The 24,886-nt window shown below is 36.6% G+C and overlaps 3 protein-coding genes across 3 annotated transcripts; 2 read left to right on the top strand and 1 right to left on the bottom strand.

Moving 5' to 3' along the window:
• The first annotated feature begins 987 nt into the window (after positions 1 to 987).
• On the top strand, positions 988 to 3,548 carry si:ch211-196f5.2 (uncharacterized protein LOC556372 homolog). Its single transcript, XM_052596308.1, has 3 exons — positions 988 to 1,539; positions 1,622 to 1,851; positions 3,186 to 3,548. Exons 1-3 carry the CDS (start codon positions 1,250 to 1,252, stop codon positions 3,296 to 3,298), a joined length of 633 nt encoding a protein of 210 aa, XP_052452268.1. The 5' UTR covers positions 988 to 1,249; the 3' UTR covers positions 3,299 to 3,548.
• Positions 3,549 to 3,936: 388 nt separating this feature from the next.
• ipo4 (importin 4) lies at positions 3,937 to 18,451 on the bottom strand. Its single transcript, XM_052596307.1, has 30 exons — positions 18,093 to 18,451; positions 17,792 to 17,878; positions 17,637 to 17,716; positions 17,509 to 17,550; positions 17,151 to 17,280; positions 16,405 to 16,584; positions 16,259 to 16,324; positions 15,943 to 16,044; positions 15,784 to 15,867; positions 15,016 to 15,165; positions 14,867 to 14,920; positions 14,636 to 14,745; positions 14,449 to 14,557; positions 14,214 to 14,343; positions 13,776 to 13,889; positions 13,585 to 13,698; positions 13,362 to 13,485; positions 12,497 to 12,608; positions 12,292 to 12,416; positions 12,128 to 12,205; positions 11,301 to 11,358; positions 11,098 to 11,203; positions 8,690 to 8,883; positions 7,954 to 8,004; positions 7,713 to 7,838; positions 6,265 to 6,491; positions 6,050 to 6,182; positions 4,709 to 4,813; positions 4,542 to 4,611; positions 3,937 to 4,442 (listed from the first exon to the last, which is right to left on the bottom strand). Exons 1-30 carry the CDS (start codon positions 18,162 to 18,164, stop codon positions 4,312 to 4,314), a joined length of 3,264 nt encoding a protein of 1,087 aa, XP_052452267.1. The 5' UTR covers positions 18,165 to 18,451; the 3' UTR covers positions 3,937 to 4,311.
• Positions 18,452 to 20,313: 1,862 nt separating this feature from the next.
• On the top strand, positions 20,314 to 23,962 carry nanog (nanog homeobox). Its single transcript, XM_052596032.1, has 4 exons — positions 20,314 to 20,859; positions 21,460 to 21,821; positions 21,909 to 22,028; positions 23,014 to 23,962. Exons 1-4 carry the CDS (start codon positions 20,502 to 20,504, stop codon positions 23,332 to 23,334), a joined length of 1,161 nt encoding a protein of 386 aa, XP_052451992.1. The 5' UTR covers positions 20,314 to 20,501; the 3' UTR covers positions 23,335 to 23,962.
• The last annotated feature ends 924 nt before the right edge of the window (positions 23,963 to 24,886 follow it).

Below are 24,886 nucleotides of genomic sequence, written 5' to 3'. Positions count from 1 at the left end.
AAATATCCATATTAAAAAACGTAATAATCGCTTGAATCTAGCTTGTGCTCACAGTTTTGAACAGAAGCAGTTCTGGGGGAATGACGTATGAGGTCAGCTTGTGCTGCTCAGAAGTGACGGACATGGAAACGCATCCAAGAGATCAAAACTAAACAACAGTCACTAAGTACAAAAATGAGGATTTGTAACGGAGGATTTCAATATAAGCCAAGAGGAGACTGGTTCTCCTTTGCTAAAGTAAGGAAACTTATAAACAAACTTGTAAATAAATGTTGGTTTTCACATTTATATCAATGTTGCTCAGATAAAATAACATTTATATCAACATTATATGAGGGGAACACACAAATTTTGTTAGCTGGTTTGTGCAAATGTTAATAAAGCGAGGCTCCTGTGTGTTAGTCTTAGTTAGTTAATCAAAATCATTGAAATCAACATAGTCCGTTAATATTTGGTGCAAAATTTCATGAAGTGAATCCACACTATTTTAATTAGTTGGTTTGAGCAAATGTAATTTACCTGAAGTAGATCTTCAAAATACAACATTATTTGTTGTATTTTTTTTTCCATATCAGATGCAAAAAAAAAAAATCATGAAGGGAACTCCTGACGAATTTAGCTGGTTTGTGCAAATGTAAATAAAGGGAAGCTCCAATGGATTTGTTAGTTAAATAATGTAATTAAAATAATCTTAACTAATTATTTTACAATTTAAGTATTTAGTGAAAACATTTCTAGAAGGGAAACCTCACATTTATTTAATCTGTACAAAGTTGTTTACTTACTACAACTTGTTAGTTACGTACTACCTTTAAAAGCAATATAGTTTTTTTTATTACAAAATTTGGTGCAACATTTCAGGAAGGTAAAGAGGCATTAAGCAAATCTTACAGAGCTAGTTAGTTGGTTCACAGAATAAACTTAAGTTGCATACACAAACACTGGAGAGGGAAAAGATGATTTAATAATATCAACAACACTCCAGGCCATACTGTAATTCGTCAGCCTCTGACAGACTAATAAACCTCACACGTCAGCGCCACATTACACACATTCACACAAACCATTTAAATCTCCACTGGACCTCGGAACGTTCCCCAGTGTCTCACACCACCCAAATCCAACAGCACGGAGAAAAGACTCGGGTCTACATCTGCTTTAACTGGATCTCAAATTTGGAAAACAACAGCTGACTTGAGGAGATCAGGGTTATCATTTCAACCAGAGAGGAATCAAAGGAATCAACTCAATGATTCTAGACGACAGGAAAGAAAACAAAGAGGAGCGACAGCTGCCAGTTAAAGACACCAGTGTCAAGCTGGCAGGCCAGGACAAAGATCCAGAGGCCCATCATGGGGTCAAGCAGGAGAAACAGGTGAATGGTGATGGCCACTTAAACTCCCCAACCAATCACAAAATGGTTCGAGCCGAGCTGGACTGGACGGTACCCATGTGTGTGCACCTACCCATTGAAGTTCTCAGCCCTGACCAGGCGTTTCCCTTCTTGAACACCACACTCGCTGACCTGGGCATCGAAGAGTGAGTTCAGATTTACAGATGAATTTATGCATTTTTGGGTGAAATATTCCTTTATTGTCTTGATATGTCCATGTGTACCCAGATCAGCGGTGAAGGAGCGTGTGGTGTGGGTGGACACCAAGCGCACCCGTGTGAAGGGCAAGTCTGGGAAGCTGAAGGAGAAGGAGGTGACCGTTCTGGAGGTGCGTGTCAAAGCGCAGCACCCTGGAGAGCGTCAGTGTCAGGAGGTCCTCTACAGCACCGAGTCCCACACCGATCGCTCCTTCTGCAGAAGCGGGGTGGACATCATCCCGTGGAGACACACACAGCCAGGTGGGGACATAGAGGAGCTAAAACAATATCTAAATGGCAAAACACATTCAATTTGACCATTTTTCGGGATTAAATGAGCTGATAAAGTTGATATCAAGCTAAGACATATGTAGGCTTATTATAATCATCTAAAATAATATATATATTTGAATTCTATATTCAGTAAAGCAATGGTGTTAACTTAAACTCTTAACTAAATGTGTGGGGTTTCCCTTCATGAAATTTAGCACCAGAAATTAATAAATGATGTTAATATTAATGATATTAACTAACAAAGACTAACACATTGGAACCTTGCTTTATTATCATTTACACAAACCAACTAACTAAATTTGAGGGGCTTCCTTTCATGAAATTTTGCGCCAGATATTCATAATGTTGATATTAATGATATTAACTAAGACTAACACATTGGAGCCTCACTTTTACATTTGCACAAAATAGCTAACTAAATTAATTTTGAAACTAAACTAAGTACTAAAATTACAACAACAAAAAAAAACTACCAAAAATTAAGTTAAAACAAGAAAACTGAAATTACAAAAAATACATAGCTAATTAAAATGATTAATAAATACTTCATTAGTATAAACGTAATAGTAAAATAACTCTTCTGCATATGCAGCCCAATAAGAAGTGACCTCTGGATTTTGCAGTTGAAAGCTTATTGAGATGATGTGTTCTGCAGTTGCTTTTGGCTGCCCAGGTTGATTCGTTCTGGCATGTGGATAAGAGTTTAATTCAGAATATGTTTTTGAGAAATAAAGTTCCGCACACATGAAACCTGCCAAATATACACTGTAAAAGCAACAGTAACACTGAATAATCAAGAAAGAGTAACCATGTACATGGAACCAATTAAATGGAACCGAACAGATGTCACAGTATACTGTTGTTGCTGATGTTCATTGCACAAATACTTCATCTCCACACTTAATCACAACTGGTAATACTACAGTCCAGTTGAAGTGAATTCTATCAGCATTTTGTTCAGGCGGTCAGTTCGCATTAGGCACAGTGTCAAGGCTTGCAGTAATATAACGCTCCATTCCTGACAGTTAGCTAAGAGATGACATCTGCAGATCAGTGAGGTGAGCTAACATAACGCTCGCGGCTGCTGAGTAAGTGTGTTTGGTATTCGCACGCTCAGCACTCTCTCCTGGGGCTCTGTTGAGCGTTTGAGGATCACTCTCTCCCCAAACACACCTCTTTTCTAACCTCAAAGTTTTCCGGGTACGTGTGTGTGGAATTTGTCATGGAAATCTGAGGAGCAATAAAATATCCTATCTAAACATGGTAAAGAACATTCTTGTGTTTCCCTCCCTCCCCCACAGCTGAAAATGAACTCCAGCCGGTAGAAATGACTCTGGCTGTGGACACACTGTCAGAGACCAAGTCCAAATGGCAGAAGACGGAAGAAAAACGAGACTTGCCAAGCGAGGAATGAGTGGTAGATGTTGGAAAGCTAGGCTAAAGCAATCTAACACCTGAGATGACACTTTCAGGCGTTTTAAACTGGTGCACAACAGTCTAAATTCTATGTGCTATGCTGTAATTGAAGGATACGTTTGACTTATTTTAAGTGACAGTATAACTAAAGTTTTGTCTAATGTTCTACAAAAAGAGGTTTTAATCTGTTTTTTGTATTTTAGAATATTCATAAATTTCATCAGGGACAGCTTTAAACTACACACAATGTATCTCCATATGAAATAAATCTTTATTACTCCTCACTAAACTATCGTTCGCTAGTTGTGGGTCAGTAACTTCTTTTTATTTATAAATGCAGCCTTTAAAACCTAAAAAAAAAAAAAAGGATACAGACCCCAAACTTCTGAACAGTGGTTCATTTTTCATGGTTTAATTTGCTCATGCATAAAAGGGTGCATTAATGATGCAATAAAGAGTTAAAATAAACTCATTCTGCAACATAAAACCCTGTACTTATAATCTGCACTTTTCTATAATAATAAAAATGTGCTTTTTCAGAAACATTGTGAATTCCTAAACTAATTCTGGATGCGTTTTTCACAAATGTATAGCTTTTCAGAAAACACGCTTATCAGAAATACAGGAACGACAATGAACAATTCATAGAAATATATTTCTTTCACTGCAAGAACAATTTAAAGCTTCACACTCGAATATTAAGCCAGAATTTCATGGAATATTCAATACAGATGGGATGACAGAAGATACACTGAGACGTACAGAAAAATAATAAATGAGAAAAGACAACTCCGTAAAATAAAGTAAAAGTGACTAAAGGCACTGCAAGTGAACACTGCAATAAATTAAGAGAATGTAGTCTCAACGTCTGCGATACAGAGAGCTGGGAACACCAGTGAGGGAACTGAATCAGCCCATTTCTAATATAATAAAATATTGGTTATCAATTTGTCTGGCTTTCACAAGAGCGGAAGGCTTTGTGAACGGGATACTTAGGATAAAGGGTGGGTGCTATGATTGAGTGACAGCCATGGTCATTTTGTTTCTCTGTTCATCAGGAAGTGACAATACCGCACTCTCAAATTCCTTGGTGTGATGCTGTGCTAGACCTCTGAGCAGCAAGAGAAGGGTGTTTTGTGTTTCTAAAAAGAATAAATATACGGAAATATAAAAATGGTGATCTATTAACATCATTTGAAATATAAAATAAAAATATTCCAATCAAATAAACACTTTCTTACCATTATCAACGTCCTTCATGCCCAACAGATGAGCAGCAGCGGATATTATTGGCTTGAGATGACTTACCACCTGGAGTGAGAAATAAAACACAGTCAGTCCATTGACAGGACACAATTCAATAAGGTGCTGTGAGCGGAGCATGCTGGGAGTGAAAATGAGCTTGTACCAGCACAGGGTTTTGTGAGTAGAGGAAGGTCAGGCAGCTGTAGACGGTTTTGTTCTCCTCCATGTCCTCCTTCAGAGGGAGACATGCTACGAGAGCAGGAAAGACCTGAGAGAAAAGGGTAAAATGGGTATTATGACCGGATATAACATTGTTAATAAATACACAGTACATTAACTAGTGTAGATACTAAAGGCTCTGAAATACTTCAAATGAAGGGTGAACTGGTGTGACGGCATTTCAAACAAAATCAGGCCAAAACAAAGTTCGTTCACTCTGGTTGGTAAACACCTTCAAACAACCAGTGCTGCGGTGTTTGACATGGAAAATCTCTGGTTAATCTCTTCTGTTCAGTTCAAGGTCAGACATGAGTAAAACATGAACACATGCAAATATTCTACCTCACTAAGACCAGGTGCTTTCTTAACTGCTGCTTTCTCACTGCATGTTTGCTTTGTTATTGAGAGGAAAGCGTGCAACATTTATATATTTAACTAAACGCCACTCACAGCTGCATGGTTTGTGTCAGGATGTTTCTAAAAGTATAAACGCTGCATTCAACATGACTAATAAACACACGACTTTGCATAGCTTATCAGAGAACTACGGCTCGGTGTAGTAAATGCTGTTCCACCTGAAAGCAGGTGATAGAGATTTACTGCTAATTACAGAACCGGCTTTACTGACTAAATGCGCATGACAATCGTGATTAAATCGCATTCGATTAATCATGCAGCCCTACTTTCTCTGTAAAAATGAAAGTTAAGTAATTTTGTCTGAATCAGGAGAGAAATATGCACCAATCAAGCACCATTTACAAATTATAACTGTGCAAAACGGCTCTAAACAGCTTGTGTTATTGCTTGTTATGTTATTGATGTTGGTATATTTGTTATGGTGCTTTACCTGTATTGCCCATAACTGATTTCAAATAAAGAATATAAATGCATGAACATGTTGTTGGATTTTGATGTGATGTTATAATTTTTCACTGAAGGAAGCTTTAATTTCTTATTTTGGTCAGAAGCGAGGGTTTAAAGTTTTTGCATCTTATAGCACACAGCTTTTCAATTTACAAAATGTTAATTTAGTCATGGAAATTATGTGGATTACTTGTGGATTATTGTGTTGCTCCTATCAGCTGTTCAGACTCTACTTCTGATTGCACCCACTCACTGCAGAGGATCCATTGGTGAGCAATTGATATAAAACTAATTTTCTAAATGTGTTGTGAAGGAAAAAAAAAAACTCCTCTGTATCCTGGATGGCCTGAGAGTTGGTACATTTCCAGCAAATTTTTATTTTTGAGTTGAACCATTCCTTAAAGATGGAGAAAGAAGTAACCTGCTCGAGTGGGACCCCCTCGATGTGGCTCATGATCATCCTGCACAGGGCAGCACAGAGGTTGTCAATCACTCTTAGGTCAGATTCTTTAGAAAGTAGGTTGGAGAAAAGGGAGAGCATCATTGGGTAATCACTGAAGCACAGGAGTTAAGGTTCACAGAGTCAAGGAGATCAGAGAACAGGCTCACAAACACACAGGGATCTATAAAGGATACGAGGCAACGATGGGTCCAGCAGCCTGTGCTAGAGCTCCCAGTGCAAACACACTGTTATTGCGCACCTCTGCGTCACTGTCCCTTACTCCAGACACGAGCACTGGCAGCAGCCGATTGGACAGCCGGCCAGCAACCGCCCTACCTCCAGCAACACTCACCAATGAGTGCAAGACTTCTCCAATCGTACCAATGGAGAAGGAGCGGTCTGCCTCGGTGCATGAGGGTTTCTACAAAACAGCGGAGAGTAACCATGGAAATGCTCATGAAATACAAGGCAACACATTTTTATTTATTAAAAATGACTTCGATTTTTACCATCGAAGACAACATGATGACGAATCCAACATTTAAAAACACACATATACATGCTACTGTTGAAAACTTTGGGGTCAATAAGATTTAAGAAATTAATTTTATTCAGCAAGGATGCATTAAACAGATCAAAAGTGACATTTATAAAAAAAAGTGAAAAAAAGTGACATGACATTCAGCCAAGTATGATGACCCATACTCAGAAAACGTGTTCATTCAACCCATCAAAAGTGCAAACACACACACAGCAGTGAACACACACCCGGAGCAGTGGGCAGCCATTTATGCTGTGGTACCCGGGGAGCAGTTGGGGGTTCAATGCCTTGCTCAAGGGCACCTAAGTCGTGTTATTGCCAGCCCGAGATTCGAACCCACAACCCTAGGGTTAGGAGTCAAAACTCTCTAACCACTAGGCCACGACTTCCCCAAGTTATATAAGGTTATATAACATTGCTTTTTCAATTTAAATACTGATCTTTTGCTCTTTCTATTTAACGAAGACTTAGAAAATAAACCACAAAAATATTAGGCAGCATAGCAGTTTTCAACATTGATTATAATAAATGTTTCTTGAGCACCAATTAAAATTTTAGAACGAATATTAGAAAAACTGGAGTGATGACTAGCAAATAAATAAATTACATTCCAAAATATATTAAAATAGATGATAATCATAAGTAAAATTCCTTCAAAAACATATCTTGGTGGTAATATGTAAAGTTGAACTGTAATGTATGCAAGATACATTTTAGGAATTTTTCATTTCAATTTAATAGCCACTGTTGTCAAGTCAATTTCAATTTAGACCGATACTACAGATTTAAATCAATTTGACAAGATATTTTGAAAAAAACAAACAAACAAAAAAAAAAAACACTCACCTTGGCAACAAGTCAAAAACATTACTAAAGTTTAATTATCTAATTATCTATAGGCCTATCTATTAATACATCTATAGGTTACATTACAGCAATAGGTTTCATCTCGCATTAAAGCATGACTGCAGTGTGTTTTGCCTTAATTCAGGTTAGAAACCACTTCTAATATGAAAGTTGTGTCATTATGCTCTTGATCTAAATAGGCCTTTAGGTGTTAAAGTACATTCTTCATCAGTGATCGGTGAATGAAAGACTCACAGCTTTGCTCATGATGAGAGGCAGCAGGTCATTGAGGTGAGGGTAGAAAGTTTCAGCTGGAAGAGCCGAGGCTAAAACAGGAATCCCTTCGCCGGCAAACTCCTGCAGCATGGCATCATACTCCGCCTGAGACACAAACGCTCAGTTATTCCAATCGGTCACAGTCTTTTTAGGTTAATTGTGTCATTGCTGACATAGAACTGTGACTAAATCATAAAAACGGTGAAATCATCTTAAACACCTGCTGCTCGTCATCATCTGCTTCATCCCCACCTACATCCTGACACACGGTCTGAGACAGACAGAGAGAGAAAATAAGATCACAAGCGTAAGAAACATCCATCCACCCCCTTATGACTGCAGACTTACATAACCCCTTGAAGAAGTGAGAATAAGCAGCTGCTTGAATGCGTTTGATTATTCAATACCAATATTCTTGATACAGTATAAGCCTTGTGCTTGGCTTAAAAGGATTTTCAAAGATAACTGTATGCAGTCTTTAAAGAGACAGTTCATCAATGAATGAAAACGGTCATCACTTACTCACCCTCAAAAGCTGTATTAATTTCTTCTTCACACAAGAAGATATCTTGATGAATATGGTTAACCAAAAAATTGACTTCCATTGTAAGGACAAAAACATACCATGAAAGTCAACAAGGACTATCCATCTGTTAGGTTACCCACAGTTTTCACAATAACTGTTTTTGTGTTGCGCAAAGGTGAAAAATAAATAGCGGATTGTAACAACAGGCGAGTGAGTAAATGGCAGAATTTTCATTTTTGGGTGGATTCTCTCTTTAAACTGCCTTTTACATCCTTTGCCTATTCTTTTTTTGGTTCTCACAATGCAAAATGACTATTTAAAATGATGTCATCTCAGCTGGTCCAGACAAAAAAAATTATAAGAATTTAAAAAAAAAGTTTTGAATTTTAGGGCTTGATACTAAAACTGGGTCTTAAATTTAAATCCTGACCTTTTTCTTCAGTACATCTTTGATGGCGTTACTTATTTCGGCCACGATCCCTGGAGCCTGCAGTGCTTCCCCCTGGCAGGACTTGATGACAGCATTCATGGACTCTAGTATGGCCATCACCACCTGTCTCTCTCTGTCCTGTCTCACCGCCTCCAGAAAACAAGGCAAAACCACCTCCAACAGCTTATGCAGAGCTGGAGAGATATAGAGAGAGATACGCAGGAGTTGATCAAAGGATTCAGAGCAATTAAAAACCAGTCCTTTAACATTCACACTGAATGCTTCTCATTTAACTAAAGAAGTGAGTGGAAAGGAAACGATAGGGAGGGAGTGAATGAATGACTGACAGGGCCGTGATGCACTCTGCATCAGTAAAGACAGGGTTTAAAGTTAATATTTTTGTCTAATTCTTGCTGGGAGACATCACTAATGAGACAGAATAGATAAAAGGAAGCAGAGAGAATGATGGGAATATAAACAAGTTCTAATGAAATATCAGAGAGATGAGGATATTTAATAGAGGTGAATGTTTTGAGCGAAAGCCTTTTTATGATAACAGTATATTTATCACTAAAAAGCTATTTGGTTCTGGTAATTCAACTCCTAAATGTTTCATAAAATAAACTACATCATTATGCAAATTATCTAGCTAATGCATAACATTTTTCTGGACAATTTGATTGACACAAACCAAAGTACATTATTTCATTCCAATTACAGTCAAACAATATATCCAAAATATTTGAGAGGATTTTTTTTTATATATATTTTATTGGAGAAATGATCACTGTATTTTTTTTCTATACATTACTTATCAATTGTAAAATGTAATTATTCTAGACAACAAATGTATCCAAATAAAACAAAGCAAATTCATAAAAATTTTAAATTAAACAATAAAAATACCAGTACTCACTTCTTTAAATAGTAGTAAAATGCATATTATAATTATTAAAATTAGAATGGTACCATTTCTGTTCAGACGCTTGGGTTTGGAAAAATACTGTATATACACATCAAAAACAGCAATACTGAGAAATATTATTACCTAAATATTTATTATAATATTTACCTAAAATAACTTTTCTATGTTAACAGACCTGCCAACCTCAGAAATTTTTTTGGAGTACCATAAGCATGGTGATGGGGGTTTGGGGTAAACCGTATACTATTAACTGTAGTAAAAATAATAATCATTTTAAAGCAGAAGTTAAAGTTACTAAACTTCAAATTTAAATGATAAAAAGCACAGTAAAAAGGCTATTTTGATAACCCCTTAACACTTTACAGTTAGAGCTATCATACAAATACGCTTACTAGTAGGTTTAAATTCTACATACATCACATTTATTCTCCAACTACAAATATTTCAGTCATTATATTATATATATTATATTTTAGTCAGAGTTATTGCACTCATATTTCATTGAGCTCTGTCGTTCCATGCGTGCCAGCGCTCGTACTAAATGAAGTCTAAATGATGTGGAGTTTAGCGGAGAATCACAAAGCAAAAGCTCAGGCACTTCCGACAGCAAAATGGAAATATTTCCAATGGTTTTTTAACATTTACAGATGGAGAATATACCTGTGAAATGTAAGTTATGCATTAAGGAAAACAGCACATCTCAAACACATTAAACAGAGTGTCTCTCTCAGCCTCACTCGGAGCCCTTCTGTCAGAGCATTTATCAGCACGAGTACGAGGTGCTTTTAACTGAAACTTTAAACTATAAGAGCGTTACTAAACTACTTTGAGAGAAATAAAACGCAGAAATAAAGAAGAAGCTCTGATTGGTTGACCTCTTCATCTTTTTCGGTTGCTTGTTTTGAATACTCGATCACTAGATTTTTGCGTAGTTTTGAGCGACAAATCATACCAGCGTATTTTGAGGTCAAAATGAGTAGCTGCTAAACAAATTGCAAACAGGTTGGTATGTAACTGTTAATATGGTTTAAAATTAAATGTATTCCTGTGATCGCAAAACTCAATTTTCAGCAGACATTACTCTAGTCTTAAGTGAAAAAAATATCTTACTAACCCCATATTTTTTACCAGTATTGTATTTCTTAATTATAATCAAAAAGAACATGAGATTTAGAGTCTTAAACATTTTACGGTGTTAATTAACAATTATTTGATTCATTAATTGTTCATTTCTAATCACAATTGATTATTTATGAAATTTTTTAATTCTCCATGAAAATAATCCTGAAAATAGTGTTATAATCAACTGAGGTATTAAAACTGGCAACCTGCATGTGCAACAGTTGTAAGTATAGACTATAGTTTTAGCATCACTGAGGTATAAACAGCAGAGCGGAATCTCTACTAGCTGACACATCTCTTCTATCACATGCTATGCCGTCATACCACCCTGACCTATTGTGTACAGTCGGTGTGAATGTACCCTGGTGGTTGGCCTCCGTTGGGTTTTCCTTCCACACTTTGTGCTGAGCTCGGCAGAACTGGCCCATGGCACCAAAGGCAGCTCTCCTCACATCCTCATGTGGGAACTGATGGATGCCCATTCACAAAAGAGCACAGACATCAGTAACACATCAGCATTACACACAATCACTCATGAAACCACACTCGGAGCCAGTCACTCACCTCGTGGAGCTCATACACCTGCTGGAAGCTGGACTCCAGGAAAGGCTGGAATGCCACTCTGAGAGAGAAAAATAGAACAAAAATCAGCTCGATTATAAAGACTGTGTGTTTTGCAACAAAGGTGTGTGTGTGTGTGGTGGGGGGTGTATTAACAAATAATATTTAAAAAGTTAAAATCGAGCCCAAATTATATCCTAAAATAGTATGCCTTGTTGTGAACGCTGTCTTTAATGCAGTCAAACCAGTCGAGAGAAACAAAGAATTACATCACTGTTCAAAGTTTAGGGTCTGCAAGATCAAATATTTTCGTAAGAAATCTGTTATGCTCACCAAAGGCTGCATTTATTTGATTATAGTAGAAATATTATGAAATATATAACTTAAAATTCGATTTTATTATACTTTAAAATGTAATGTTATTTCCTGTGATAGCAAAGCCAAATTTTCAACAGCCATGTGTCAAATGATCTTTCATAAATCATTTAAATATGCGGATTTGATGCTCCAGAAACATTTCTTCTTATTATAAATCAATATTTAAAAGTCGTGCTGCTTATTATCTCAGTGGAAACCATTATACATTTTTCAGGATTCTTTGATGAATAAAAAGTTCAAAACAACAGCATTTATTTAAAATGGAATCTTTTGAAACTCTATAAATGTCTTTACCATCCTTTTCGATCAATGTAATGTATCCTTGCTGAACAAAAGTATTAATTTCTTTAAAAAAATACTGACCCCAGACTTTTGCACAGTAGCGTATATTTACCTAACATAAGCCTCAAACACAAGAATGTTTATCCAATATATAAAAGATGCCTCATTACCCTGTGTTGAATGCGATCTCACCCAAAGCATCACAAGCATCTTCTTTCTCATCTATGTAAGCATTTTCCACACTGAATCTGAGAGAATGGACAGATTCCTGATTAGTGCTCATACAAAAGAGAAAATGAAAGAGACAGGATGAAAGAAAGATACAGAGACGTACCCTGCAACATCTCTATCATCAACCTCGGTCTCAGACTCTTCATCCAAATTAACATCGCCCTCTTCACCTTCATCAGCATCGTCATCATCCAGGAGCACAAACTGTTTATCTTCATCTAAATGAGCCTGTGAAGTAGACAAGAATACTGTAATACTTGTAATGTTTGGTGGAGTACTGAAGATCGAACAGAGAAGACCTCACTGACCGTCACACCCTCTGTGGATCTGAGTGACAGCAGCATCACTGTGGTGATGGGAGTGAGGTGAGGGGCCAGACATTCAGGACTCACTTCAGACACAGCCGAGAATAAGCTATACCTGGAATGAGAGAGAAATTCGAAATGCAATCGGTTTAAAATGTAGCCTCAATATTTAAACACTTCATGCATCAGTATGCAGGTAAGCTATTTTAATAGGGAAAGACAAAAATTCCAGTTAAATTACAGCAATAAATAAATAGTAATGTTAGTAATCCGTAAAACAATGGTATCATAATTTAAACTCAAATAAAATTTAAATCCAAATAAAATCTAGCTATAAATAAATAAGCAAGCAAACAAATACAATTTTGTTTGGTCCATCAAACATGTATGTGAAAACTAATCTGACAACAATGATCGTAAGTTAAACTTAAATCATGCTTAAATAAACAAACAGAGACTAAATAAAAACAAAAACAAATAAATAAAAACTAATGAAAAACTAAATATAAATAATTAAGCAAATAAATAAAACATTTCTTTGATCAATCAAACATGATTGTGCATACTAATCTGACAACAATGATTATCATAATTTAAATTTAAATCGAGCTTTAAGAAAACAAACAAAACCCAAATAAAAACATAAAAAATAAAAACAAATAAAGTAGTAAATGAAACAAAAACAGTTTAGTAAATAAAATAGATTAGAATTTTGACATGCATGTGCTCTTAACAGAAACACAGAGCTTCCATTTCATACAGCCAACAAAATCAAGTTTTACAATATTTCCATTACTCTCTCCTAACTATTCAGTTTCCCTCTCTTTTTATGTTGTCTCTGCATATGTATACATATGTAAGGCCATACGTGCAGCGCCGCAGGTCTGGATCATCCACTGCATCAGTGAGGTTCAAACCTAACTGCACACACTCTGCTGCCAATGGACTAAACACTTCCTTCCCAACAGTACGGGCCAACACAGAAAGTGTGTCTACGAGAGAGGTACAGAGAAAGACAAGTTATTAAATTAGACTAGGCTATATGCCTCTAAATGCATGATGTGTGGAAGATGTTGGATCATTGTTTTAACCTAGTGCCTGCGTCTGCAGAGTCCTCATCTCCTCGCTTGTGTCTGTCAGGAATCCCTTCAGACTCTCAATAATTGGAGGAAAGTAAGGCACTAGCATCTCCTTGGCTGCGTTAGCTGACAAAGAGAGACTTGTAAGTCTGAGCATAACTATAACATTATTAAATACAGTGTTAATGAAAGAAGTATGTTACCGATTGCTCCAATTGCACTGACAGAAAGCTCTTTGAGCTTAAGGTTTTCTGCACTGTTAAGGGCTGACAACATGGTTTCCATTAGAGTGGGCAGATAGGGCTCAATTTCTGGACCTGATCACGAGAAGAGTGCAGTGTTATTTTAGTACCATTTTACAATATACTATTATTTCATTAATTTAACTTTAACCAAAAAGTCAGAAATGTTGTAGTGAAAAAAAACAACCTATGTTTTTTTTGTTTGTTTTGTTTTTAATAATAACCCTGGAAATTTAAAAATGAGCAAAAAAAAAAAAAAAAATAGTTTAAAAGATAAATGAAAACAAACAACTAAATTATATTATAAACAATAAATATTATAAACAATACATTATTTATATTGATAAAGTATTGGGTTTATAATAAAAAGGTACACAATAATAGTGTCTTTATTCTAACCTAAGTTCTCTAAGAAGTTCTCCAAGGCGTAGAAGGCCTTTGTCATGTGTCCGACTTTGGTCTGATTCACTGCAGACAAGTATCCATGCAACAGTGGCATCAGCTCAGCATGGAATTTACTGACATCAGGCTGTAAGGAGAAAAATCCACCAATTAAAAATTTAAAGCATGCTATTGAACAACCATAAAAGGCATAAAATATTGAGAAAAAAAGGTCTTCGAATTTCAGTCTGACCTGCAGGTGTTCGGAAAACTGTCCGAGGGCAAAGAGCGCAGCACTGCGGACCACCTGGTTATTATCCGACAGACTGCGACACACAGTCTGAAGCATGGATGATAACATCCTAAACACACATACACAAGGATAAAGCATTGGACAGGCTGTTTGTACATGCGTTTGGAAATTAAAGAGAAGGGCTTACTTGGTGCGGATGTGATCTGCACAGCCCTCGGCCAGCACAGCCATACACAAGAGACCTCCCTTGCGCTCATATGGATTTTCACTGGACAAACAAGCCTGAGTGAAAGGCAACTGCAGTATCCGAAAAACACAGACAGGTATACATGATATTTAAACATCATTGGGCCACTGGAATGTTATAGTCTATTTTCATATTATGGCTAATCCATACAATGTGGTTTTGTTTACTAACCAGCTGGGTGAAGAGTTTTTCAGGTGGCATATGAAGAGCCATGGTGTCAATGACCTACAGGGGAACACATATCATATATTAGTTTGAGAGAGGGTGAGATGGGTACACTGAGAGTAAGTGAAAGCAGTGAACCAGGTGAAGATACCAACCTGAATAGCAATGTGCTTGGGATTCTCACTGTCATCATCAGTGTCACTTTCCTCATCCTCTGGGTCCTCTTCTCCAGGAGGGGGCGCTGCGCTCAAGATAGGAAACACTACTTGCAGGATCGGCTGTAGGAGTTTATGCTTTAATACAGCCTTCAGAAGATTGAAAAAAAGACAAGTGTTTATTAGTAGTAATAAAAGTTAGACAGGTTTATATGCTAAAATAGAAATAAAAAATCAAAATCAAATAAGATATAAACAGATCTGAAATTTTAAATCTATTGATTTACTTTGAAAAATGTTTACATACAGTACGATGACCATGCAAAGTTTTTTTTTTTTAAAGGTTTAAACTTTTGAACTTTTTCAAAAAGCACCTCTTCATGGATGATGAATAATTTTATTTTTAAAGTAAATAACCATATGCATTAACCCAAAAGAAACATACTGAAATAACACTATAATACACTTTCTGTTAATTTCTTTCTATTACATCTTCTACTAATTCTAAACTGTTAATAAAAATTTATTTACAACTAAAATAAATAAATTATAAATTAATTGTAGACCTAATTACACTGATTTACACATGGGTTTTTTTATGAAAAAAAAAGTAAAAAGAAAGCACACAACAAATAAAACAAATAAAATAAAACCAGATAAAACAAAATGTGAAACCAAATCATTTGTTTTACATATGAACAAGCACATTTCATTGATACAGTTCTGAGCTTTATAGAAGGTAAAACAAAGGCAAGGAAATACGGTTACCTTGCTTTTAAGTCTGATGAGAACAGCGATACACGACAGAGCCTTTACACGCAGAGAATCACTAAGGGAGACGTCTGCACTGATCTAGAAGAAACAAAACAAATCTTATTACACATAACTCCAAATCAACACAATCACTATTAAGATGTATAAACAAACCTCCAGGCAAAACCGGACAATCTCAGCAATGTGTGGGACAACGATGGACACCTCGCTTTCCATCAGCTCATCAAAAACTTCCATTGCCTCACTGGCTTGATCCTTAATAGAACAAAAACCACACACTAGAACTTATGAGATAAAAAGACGGCAAAAGCCATTGAGCCACTTAAATCATAAAGACTCATACAGGCAAATAGATCAATCAAGCTCTGCAACTCTCACAGTGCTTAGCACACCATTGAGGAACGCAATGAAAACAGTGATTGGAGCATTAGCATACGAACACAGCAAGCCTGTAGCAAAGTGTCCTCACCTGGTCTGCCTGAATGAGGCATTTAAGAGCAATGAGCAGTTTGGGGATCAGAGATCGCATCAGGTTCTGAAAGAGAGAAAAACAACATTTTGAATATGCCGGCTGTGAAATTAAACACTAAATCAGTCGAAAGAAGCATAACAGACCAACTCCTCTGTGCCGGTGTAGGCTGTGATGGCAGTAAGAGTGAGGATGCAGTAGTAGAGAGCTGTGGGATTGTTTAGGTCTTGGAGAACAGTCCCAAACAGCTGGAGAAGTTGCTTGTAGTGGGGCTTAAAGGGCTCCGGGTTGGATCCAACCACTTTGCTAAGCAATAAAAGACCCACCTGAACAGAATTTAAAGTAGATATGTGAGAACAGACAGTGTAATAATAAAAAAAAAATCATCTCTATTTATTCACTTCATAAACCACAGTGTCTTTTTACTTACTAATATTGTGTTTATTCTGTTTGTAGAGTTTTAAATTCATATTTTTGTTTGTTTTTTATTTAAAAAAAATTCTAATAATAATAAATAGATATACATTAATGCACATTCAAATGTTATATTGATACACTTATAATACATATAATTTTATATATTAATACATCTACTAGAAATGTATTCATTTTTAAAATGGTAAATATTAAATGAATTTACAACTAAAATACAGTTAATTAAAAAAATATCATTAATAAATATTTAAGTATTTAAGTATATAATAAGTATTTTTAGTCACTGACAAAATGTTTAAAAAGTTTGATATGGCAGTATGATATTCTTATTTATATTCTTAAGATGTAAAAAAACTTGTGATTTAACAATCATTTATGGTTATGGTAATGATCTCATACCATACATGTTCCCCGGTAGTGTCTGAGACATTTCTTGTAACAAGTTAATCAGGGTTACCTGTCTATCCTGTGGGTTATTGCTTTTAGTAGACTGGTTTAATAGAGCTAGAAGAGCAGGCCAGCGGTCTGGGGTCTCATGCTTCACCAGGACGGCGCACAGCTGAGAGAGAGAGTGGCGAACTGTGTGTCTGAGAAACAGAAATAAAAGAAAAATGTTTAAAACCTGAAGCAAAATGCATAGCCTATACCATGGTTATTAGTAATCTCTGGTATTACCATAGTCACTGTAGCTCTAATTAATTTAGTAGTCTACATTAGGAGTACAGTGGAGATGTAAATAATCATCATTCAGTCTGATGATCATGGTTTATGTTATTATCATGTTATCACTGTACAACATGCACAGTCAGACTTACTCCGTTTCATTTTGTAAAGCCTGCAGCACCACTGCCTTCAGACTGAGGGAGCAGGATGAAAACACAATTAGAAAGTATACAGCAAAAAAGCAGATGAAATTATGCTTTAAGCAAAAAAAGTCCCAAACCTTTCTCTGTGGTCTGGACTGATTTTCTTCCAGTGTTTTCTGACTCTCATCCTGAGCATTACTGCAGCCGACTGGCGGACCTGAAGCAAGAATTATAGGCTTTAAATATACAGGACTATGGTAACAAGCATAAAGACTGAAATTAATGACAATACCTGTGGGTTCTGGGATCCAGTCATAACCGCACACAAAGCAGGGATGATAGCTGGATCTTTAAATGCCTGTTTCAGCTCAGCTGTGGCCTGATGAGAGACATTACATTCACGGGTGCAGAAATACATAACATAAAATAACGTTACTTAACCCAAAAGCTCCACGCGTGTTAATGCTGACTAGAAAAGTCACGTATTAATTAAACTTTTCTTTACAGCTATAAGCTGAAAACGTCTTCTTACTCAAATAACCAATATTAAATCAATTGAATATATCAGGATGGCAGTTTCGTGAAATATCTACCTGCTGAATAACAGTGTTGTCTGGCTCTGACAGACGCACCAGGATGCGCTCGAGCTCCTCTGACATCATCATTTTCACCGTTAAACCGTTATTTATTCAAAATTATCAAATGAACTAACGTTACACCGGCCAGAAGACCAAAACTGATGACAGGCAACAGACAAGCTGACAGAGTTCAGATCAGATTTGGATCAGAGGGATCTCAGAAGACTTTATCGATGTCGGTCTAACATATATAAACTATCACAGGGAAAAAAATCTTCATATACAGACGAGCGCTTAAGAGCGGACTTTCTAAAGTTACCACGCGGGACAGAAGGAGAAAACGCCGCATGAGCGGATAGTTAAAGGGGCCACAGCCCAATAAAACAATCACGTGATGAAGAGAGACGCTATGAGAGCTACTGTAAGAACAGCGCCAGCTGTGGCTACGGAGGTCGAAATTCACTGTGTACATGTCTATGAACAAAATGAAAAACCATAAGAAACTGTTTGTGTGTCGTTCGAGGAGTAAAGTTTTTAAGGTTGTCCGTATTATGTTTCTGTTTGTTTTGAAGTGGATCATGTTGAGGCAATGCTTGCTAATATGAAGTGCTAATGGGCTATCTGCATTTGAATCTCCATTAAAGAGATGCTCTGCAGATGACAAACATCTCTCACCATTATTGCAAATCAAAACTACACCACAGAAAAACAAGCCGAAGCTTCTGTTTGCGTTAAAATAAATAAATAAATAATAAATAAGGAAAGTGCATAAAATAAGCCAATAATTTGTACAAAAAACATTTTAGATAGATAGATAGATAGATAGATAATATATTAACTATATTATATATATTAACTATATAATATATATAATATATTATAATAATAATTATTATTGATGCTATTGTTATGGCAACAATGGTTAAACAAATAAATAAATGTCATCAAAGGTTACGTAAAGCACCATGATTGTATACAAGTTTGTACTTTATATTTTATAAAGCTGCTTATTTTGTCTAACCTGGTGAATTGGTAAAGTACAAAAAGGCAGATGCATTACTGCCACCGTCTCCCAACTCATTAACACCTCTTTCCCATATAAACAGATCTGTGATCTCTCCAATCACTCCATGATTATCACATATTTTCACCTCATCTAGAAATATTTCCATTCTAATGCAGCAGGCAGGGTGGACTACAAACACACCTATTCAGTTGGTAATTTAAGGCAAACCTGTTTAAGGCATTCAAACAGTCCTGCCAGTAAATGCCCAGCAGCATTCCATGCTCCACAGAGATTTTATACATGAAAGCTTTAGATTATCACACTTATATCGTTCTAAAACATGTTCACATGAAGCTTTGTCTTGCTTTTGTAGGATTAATCAAGGTAATCTAAAGAAATGATGCGAGCTTGCAGTACCACTTAAAGAAACCATACTAAACATTTAAAACAGACAATAGATTACAGAGAAAGGAAGTCTGCACTAGTTATGTTCGAAAATGTAACCTACTTTTAGGTTTACATTGCTAAAACAAATACCAAAACCAGATGCATTAAATATATATATAAATGATGAAAAAGTAAATATATATATATATATATATAAATATAAATATATAAATATATATATATAATAATAATAATAATTTGTTAAATGAAAGAACTTGTTGGAGACATATAAGTGACTTAAGTGAGTGAAGTATAAACACAATTTATATATATATATATATATATATATATATATACATATATATATATACATATATATGTATATATATATATATATATATATATATAAATCATGTAGCCAGCCATTTTGAGTTGCTAAAGTATGTCAGTATAACTAAATTATAAATATTTAAAAATAATAGTTCTCTGTTTTAGTTAAAAAAAATACATAAAAGCAAGTTTAATTTAAATTGAATTCTTCAAAATAGTACATTTTTGAAAAGTTGTGGGAGAAAAGTTTTGAGTAAAAATGTAACTTTTTTATTTTATTTTCAGCGTCATTTTCTTAATATGTAGGGCCAAACAGTAATAATGCAGTTAAAAATGTAAAACCTAAAACGATACATGAATATAAGCATATATAATAGTAATACATGTGGTCCAGGTAAAAACGTAACAAGGGTGTGGCTGTCGCCTCTCAGAACTTGCACCTGATTGGTCAGAGCATCTCGTCGCAGTTCCGCCCCGCCCACTCCCGCTCACCTGGCTTTATAAATCAGCTTCTCCCCGCGTCTTTATCAGGTCATGTCAAGGGGGTATGTTTGCGGTGCTATGAGGAGAGCTGTTACTGTCATTCGTTTTCGAGGGTAGTCGAACCCTTTGGGTTTTTGTATTCGGGTTTTGTTAATTAGGCCATTAATTGATTCAACTCTGCACATTTGCTTTCTGCTCTGCGTTCATCTGACGAAAGAATGGCGGATTGGAAGATGCCAGTAAGTTACAACTTCAACCCGTCTTATCATGCGTATGCGTACGGGCTCGTGTACCCGCAAGCGTCCGAGCACGGCCACCCTAATCTTAGCTGGGCCGAGACCGCGTATACTCACTCCGGCGGGGTCACCGGGACCTATTACTCCGCGCAAGCCGCACAGCAGTCGCCGCCCTGGAACCCGGAGAACGCCAGTGCCAGCGCGTACGGGCACTACCCGAGCCACGCGCAGAACGGGCGGCTCTTCCTCTCCTACAGCAAGACAGAGCCCGACCCAAAGCCGAAAGACGCAGAGCAGGCCGACAGCGAGACACCCAGTGATTCAGAGGCTCATACGCCAGGTAACCCTTCTCTGACACCCCAAAGCCTCACTAATGAAAGCATTTTAATCCCCACCAATGATCCCCAACCAAGGCGCTAATTATAATTTAAACAGTGAAAATAGTTTCACAGTTTTGTGAAGTGATTTTATTTTAAATGGTAATTTAAATTTAAGAATAAATGAGGTAATTTAAGAATACCGTTTCTGAGTTTCAACTTTTTATTTACTTTTCCCTCTGTGTGCTTCATGCATAGCCCAAAGAAATACAAATGTAACTTTATTTATTTTTATAAATCAATGTATGTTAAACTAGTCACAAATAAGATATTATATATTTGTATGGATCTATGGTATTTGATTTAAATATATTTTGAATGGTATTTTATATTAATTAATGTAAGCTTTTAATTTTGTTATGTGTTTTATTTTTTTTGGTATGCCAATTTAAATTTATTTCAGTTACCAATGCAACAAAAACGCATACCCAGACTTGGATATAGATAGAGATAGATGGATAGATATGGCAAACATCTTTTTATTTAAATGTCTCATCAAATGGTTTCAAATGCAGTGGTCTACCATGTTGTTTTCTTAAATTTTCCCCTCTTCATTGGAGTAGATTCCTGGAGCTCGGGCAGCAGTCGTGAGGGTGGTGCTCTGACCAACCTCAATCTTCAGGCCTGGGGAGATCGGGACTATGAGACGGACGGTGGCAGTCCTGACTGTGGAGAGCAGATCTCAAACTCTGTGTCTGCAGCGAAACCGGAGTCAGTGAGTCTGAATCTTGGGATTGAAGCCTTTCCCCCGCTGCCTTTATTGACCACCTCTCCAGCCCGACCTCCAACCCAGACCCGGAAGACCCGGGCTGCCTTTTCTGAGGAGCAGATGAACGCTCTGATCCACCGGTTCAATATCCAGAGATACCTCACTCCTGCGGAGATGAAGATGCTTGCTGGAGCAACGGGTCTAACGTACAAACAGGTTTGTGATTGTGATAACGAGAATGCTGAAATGGTTGAAGTTTTAGTAGATTGTCGTCATGATGATCAACTCCATTTCTTTCTGAAGGTGAAAACATGGTTTCAAAACCGTAGGATGAAACTCAAGAGGCATCAGAGAGACAGTAGTTGGATGACTGAGAGGTATGTCATCAATGCCGTGCCCAGCACACCAGCTCCTCACTCTCAGGTGAGTCCAGTTTCACATCAAACCATGTAATTCCATATCTGTATGATTTATTGTTTTCTTTGTTTTTAGAAGGATGTTTTAAGTTTGTATTGAGGGTGTGACCATATCTTTTTTTCCCTGAGAGATTGCAGTACAAAAATGCAGCCTTTTATTCTGAATTGTGACCGCATGTATTGTTTTAAGAGCAAAGTTTCCCACTTAATTTGGGTTTTTCCACCATGCAAGAGTGGATCAAATGTGTTAAACCTGGAACCTTCAATAAACGGAAGCTCAAATGTGCTTGTTAATGAAAAATAAATTCATTAATTGTGCATATTTAATATGGATGGCTTTTTCCCTATTGATATGTTTGAACACAAATTCAGCATTAGAATTATTTGTAAAGGATCATGTGACACTGAAGACTGAAATTTAGCTATGCCATCATTGGGATACATTTCAAATGTTAAGACTTGTTTTTTTTTTTTTTTTTTTACATTTTTAAAAATGGGAATGTTACTTTAAATTTGTAATGTTAAAATATTTTAATCTTGACATCTAAGCTTTTTTCTTTTATTTTAAAAATGCATTTAACTTGGCATATGTGTAGCAAGCTGTAATTCTTTTTATTTTTAATGATTTATTATTATTTTTAAGGTAAACATTAATATTTCTGGTTATAAACTGACTTATTAAAAGTAGTAATTTTAACTTTTGGCATAATTATTTTTACCCACCCCCCCTCCCATATCTCTGTGTCACTGGTTTTTAATTGTCTACGTTGTTGCTGGTTCTGTTTTGACGGTAGCAGGACTGATCAATGTGGACATAGAGCAAGTTATCATCTACAAAGGAGGCATTTCAGTAGTTTGGTTTATGTCTTAAAGGCACGATGATACAAATGACCCATGTTTGGTTGTGGTGTTTCTGCATTTATACAGTTGCTGGTCATAACTAGAATATCATCAAAAAGTTGAAAAAAGCATTCTAACAACCCATCTCTTAGTTTCAGACTGAAACCCCTCGAGCAACCCAAGACCCCTACAGTAACTCTCAGATGAGAGAGCCAGTGTTCAAGAGGAGTCCTCCACGAACGCCCTTCTACCCCAGCTACCCTCAGCCACGCTCCCCTACTCAGGCCACCGCAAAACCCCCGGGAAGCTGGCCTGTTCCCCCAGCTGTGACGCACTATGAGTTCCCCAGCCCTGCTAGCTACATGCAAGCCCGGGATGGCAGCAATGCGGCCAACAAAGAAGGCAGTCCTACTCGAGTGGCACCCATGCCTAGTGCCGCCCAGTGGACAACGAAAGGAATGACTCTGCTGTGAGTCCGGCTGCTTGTATATATTCCTGTTCAGCCCCGCAGCCTGGGCGTTCGCTGTTTTTGTAAATATGTTTGTATTTTTTGTAACAAACTGTTGGATTATTTTAAGGCCGTAATGTTATGGCTTGCCTTTTAGGGTCAAATGAGACGTCTCAAGATTTTTGATATTTGTAAAGTTAGGTTTTTTTTTTTAACTCTCCGCAGGTTTTAAACCGAGATCTATTTTTATAACTACATTGTACCTTTCAGAGTATTTAATATCATGATCCTTTGCCCTTCCAGGTGCTAGTTTACTTTTTGGAGTTAGTCAGGACAAGCTGATTTCCTGTTACTTGAATTTGCAAATATGCAAGGCACTGCTCTAGATCTGATGTGTATGAGAGAAGATTGTCTGTACTGCACTGTTTTGTTCTGTATCTTTCACCGCTTCTGTGTATGTGATCTGTTACACTTCTGCATTTTCTTATAGAAAATTCTTGCTCTCTGTACCTGGTCAGTACTAATGGAACAATGCATTGTATTTGCTACTCATTTAGGCTTGTTCTTACAACAAGCCTTGTTCTTACCCACCCAAAAACTTCATTTTGACACGTTGAACAATAAATGTTATTCAGCTTGAGCCTTATCTTAAACGCTTTGTTTTTTTTTTGTCTAAAGGTGCACCAAGGGTTTTTTTTTTTTTTTTTGCAACGCAAACATGTCCAACCGGACCTTGTCCCCACTTTGAAGTCTCAGCCTCACACATACATGCGCAACCCTGGATAACGGAAACAAGTGAAAATGACATGCAAGGACTTAAAAAAAAAAAAAGTTGGGTTAAAGCAATCACTGTTACACCCGGATCAAAAAGATACAATGCAACCTCTTGAGTCCGATCTGAGCCCTTCCTTACTCCGTGAGATCTCGCTTTCTCTTTAATTTAATGTTTGTCTCTTCCACACTCACTGCCCTGAGGTGAATGTTGTCACACATGTAATTTACAGTATACTAGCTTTACCACAAATGTAGGGTGAATCCAACATTTATGCTGATGTTACTCAAAACTTTGCAACGTACATGGTGCCAATGGCCCTCTTAACAGCATGAAGAACAACACAGTTATTGATAAATCGTGAAGAATGCTTGAAAAGTGCTCTTTTAATAATGACTGAAAAGCTGACTGCCGCACTATAATTCATGGCAATCTGACAATGAAGCCGTCAACACTGAAAGTTGAATTTCTTCTTTACATCGTGACTATACTGTTACATTTGAGGATTCATGAGCGTATACAGAACTCGTTAATAAAAAAAATCTTGGAAGTTAGTGGATACTAACTTAAATGCCTCTGACCAGCCATTGCGTTCAAGAAATGAACAATGTCTGTTATTGGTTATGTTGCTCTATGTTATAGTGGGTACTTGTTACTGTATTTTTGATCAAATAAATAGAGCCTTGGTTAAAGATACTTTTCAAAAACATGAAACATTTCAGCAAGAACGTACATCAAAAGTTCAAGCCATTTCTGAGAGTGAGCTTCAAATCAATTTACACATTTTCAATAGACACCACCAATG

The sequence above is a fragment of the Carassius gibelio genome, chromosome B24 (genome assembly GCF_023724105.1).
Source record: "Carassius gibelio isolate Cgi1373 ecotype wild population from Czech Republic chromosome B24, carGib1.2-hapl.c, whole genome shotgun sequence".
Lineage (NCBI taxonomy): Eukaryota > Metazoa > Chordata > Actinopteri > Cypriniformes > Cyprinidae > Carassius > Carassius gibelio.
This window is presented reverse-complemented; position numbering and strand designations above follow the sequence as displayed.

Excerpts from the sequence above, each read along its gene's own strand:
- si:ch211-196f5.2 (XM_052596308.1), top strand. The coding sequence starts at position 1,250 with ATGATTCTAGACGACAGGAAAGAAAACAAAGAGGAGCGACAGCTGCCA. Across the intron at positions 1,540-1,621 it reads GCTGACCTGGGCATCGAAGA|ATCAGCGGTGAAGGAGCGTG; the intron begins GTGAGTTCAGAT and ends ATGTGTACCCAG. Across the intron at positions 1,852-3,185 it reads GTGGAGACACACACAGCCAG|CTGAAAATGAACTCCAGCCG; the intron begins GTGGGGACATAG and ends CCTCCCCCACAG.
- ipo4 (XM_052596307.1), bottom strand. The coding sequence starts at position 18,164 with ATGATGATGTCAGAGGAGCTCGAGCGCATCCTGGTGCGTCTGTCAGAG. Across the intron at positions 13,486-13,584 it reads TCTGCAGACGCAGGCACTAG|ACACACTTTCTGTGTTGGCC; the intron begins GTTAAAACAATG and ends CCTCTCTCGTAG. Across the intron at positions 11,359-12,127 it reads GAGATCGCATTCAACACAGG|AGTGGCATTCCAGCCTTTCC; the intron begins GTAATGAGGCAT and ends TTTCTCTCTCAG.
- nanog (XM_052596032.1), top strand. The coding sequence starts at position 20,502 with ATGGCGGATTGGAAGATGCCAGTAAGTTACAACTTCAACCCGTCTTAT. Across the intron at positions 21,822-21,908 it reads CGGGTCTAACGTACAAACAG|GTGAAAACATGGTTTCAAAA; the intron begins GTTTGTGATTGT and ends TTCTTTCTGAAG. Across the intron at positions 22,029-23,013 it reads CACCAGCTCCTCACTCTCAG|TTTCAGACTGAAACCCCTCG; the intron begins GTGAGTCCAGTT and ends CCCATCTCTTAG.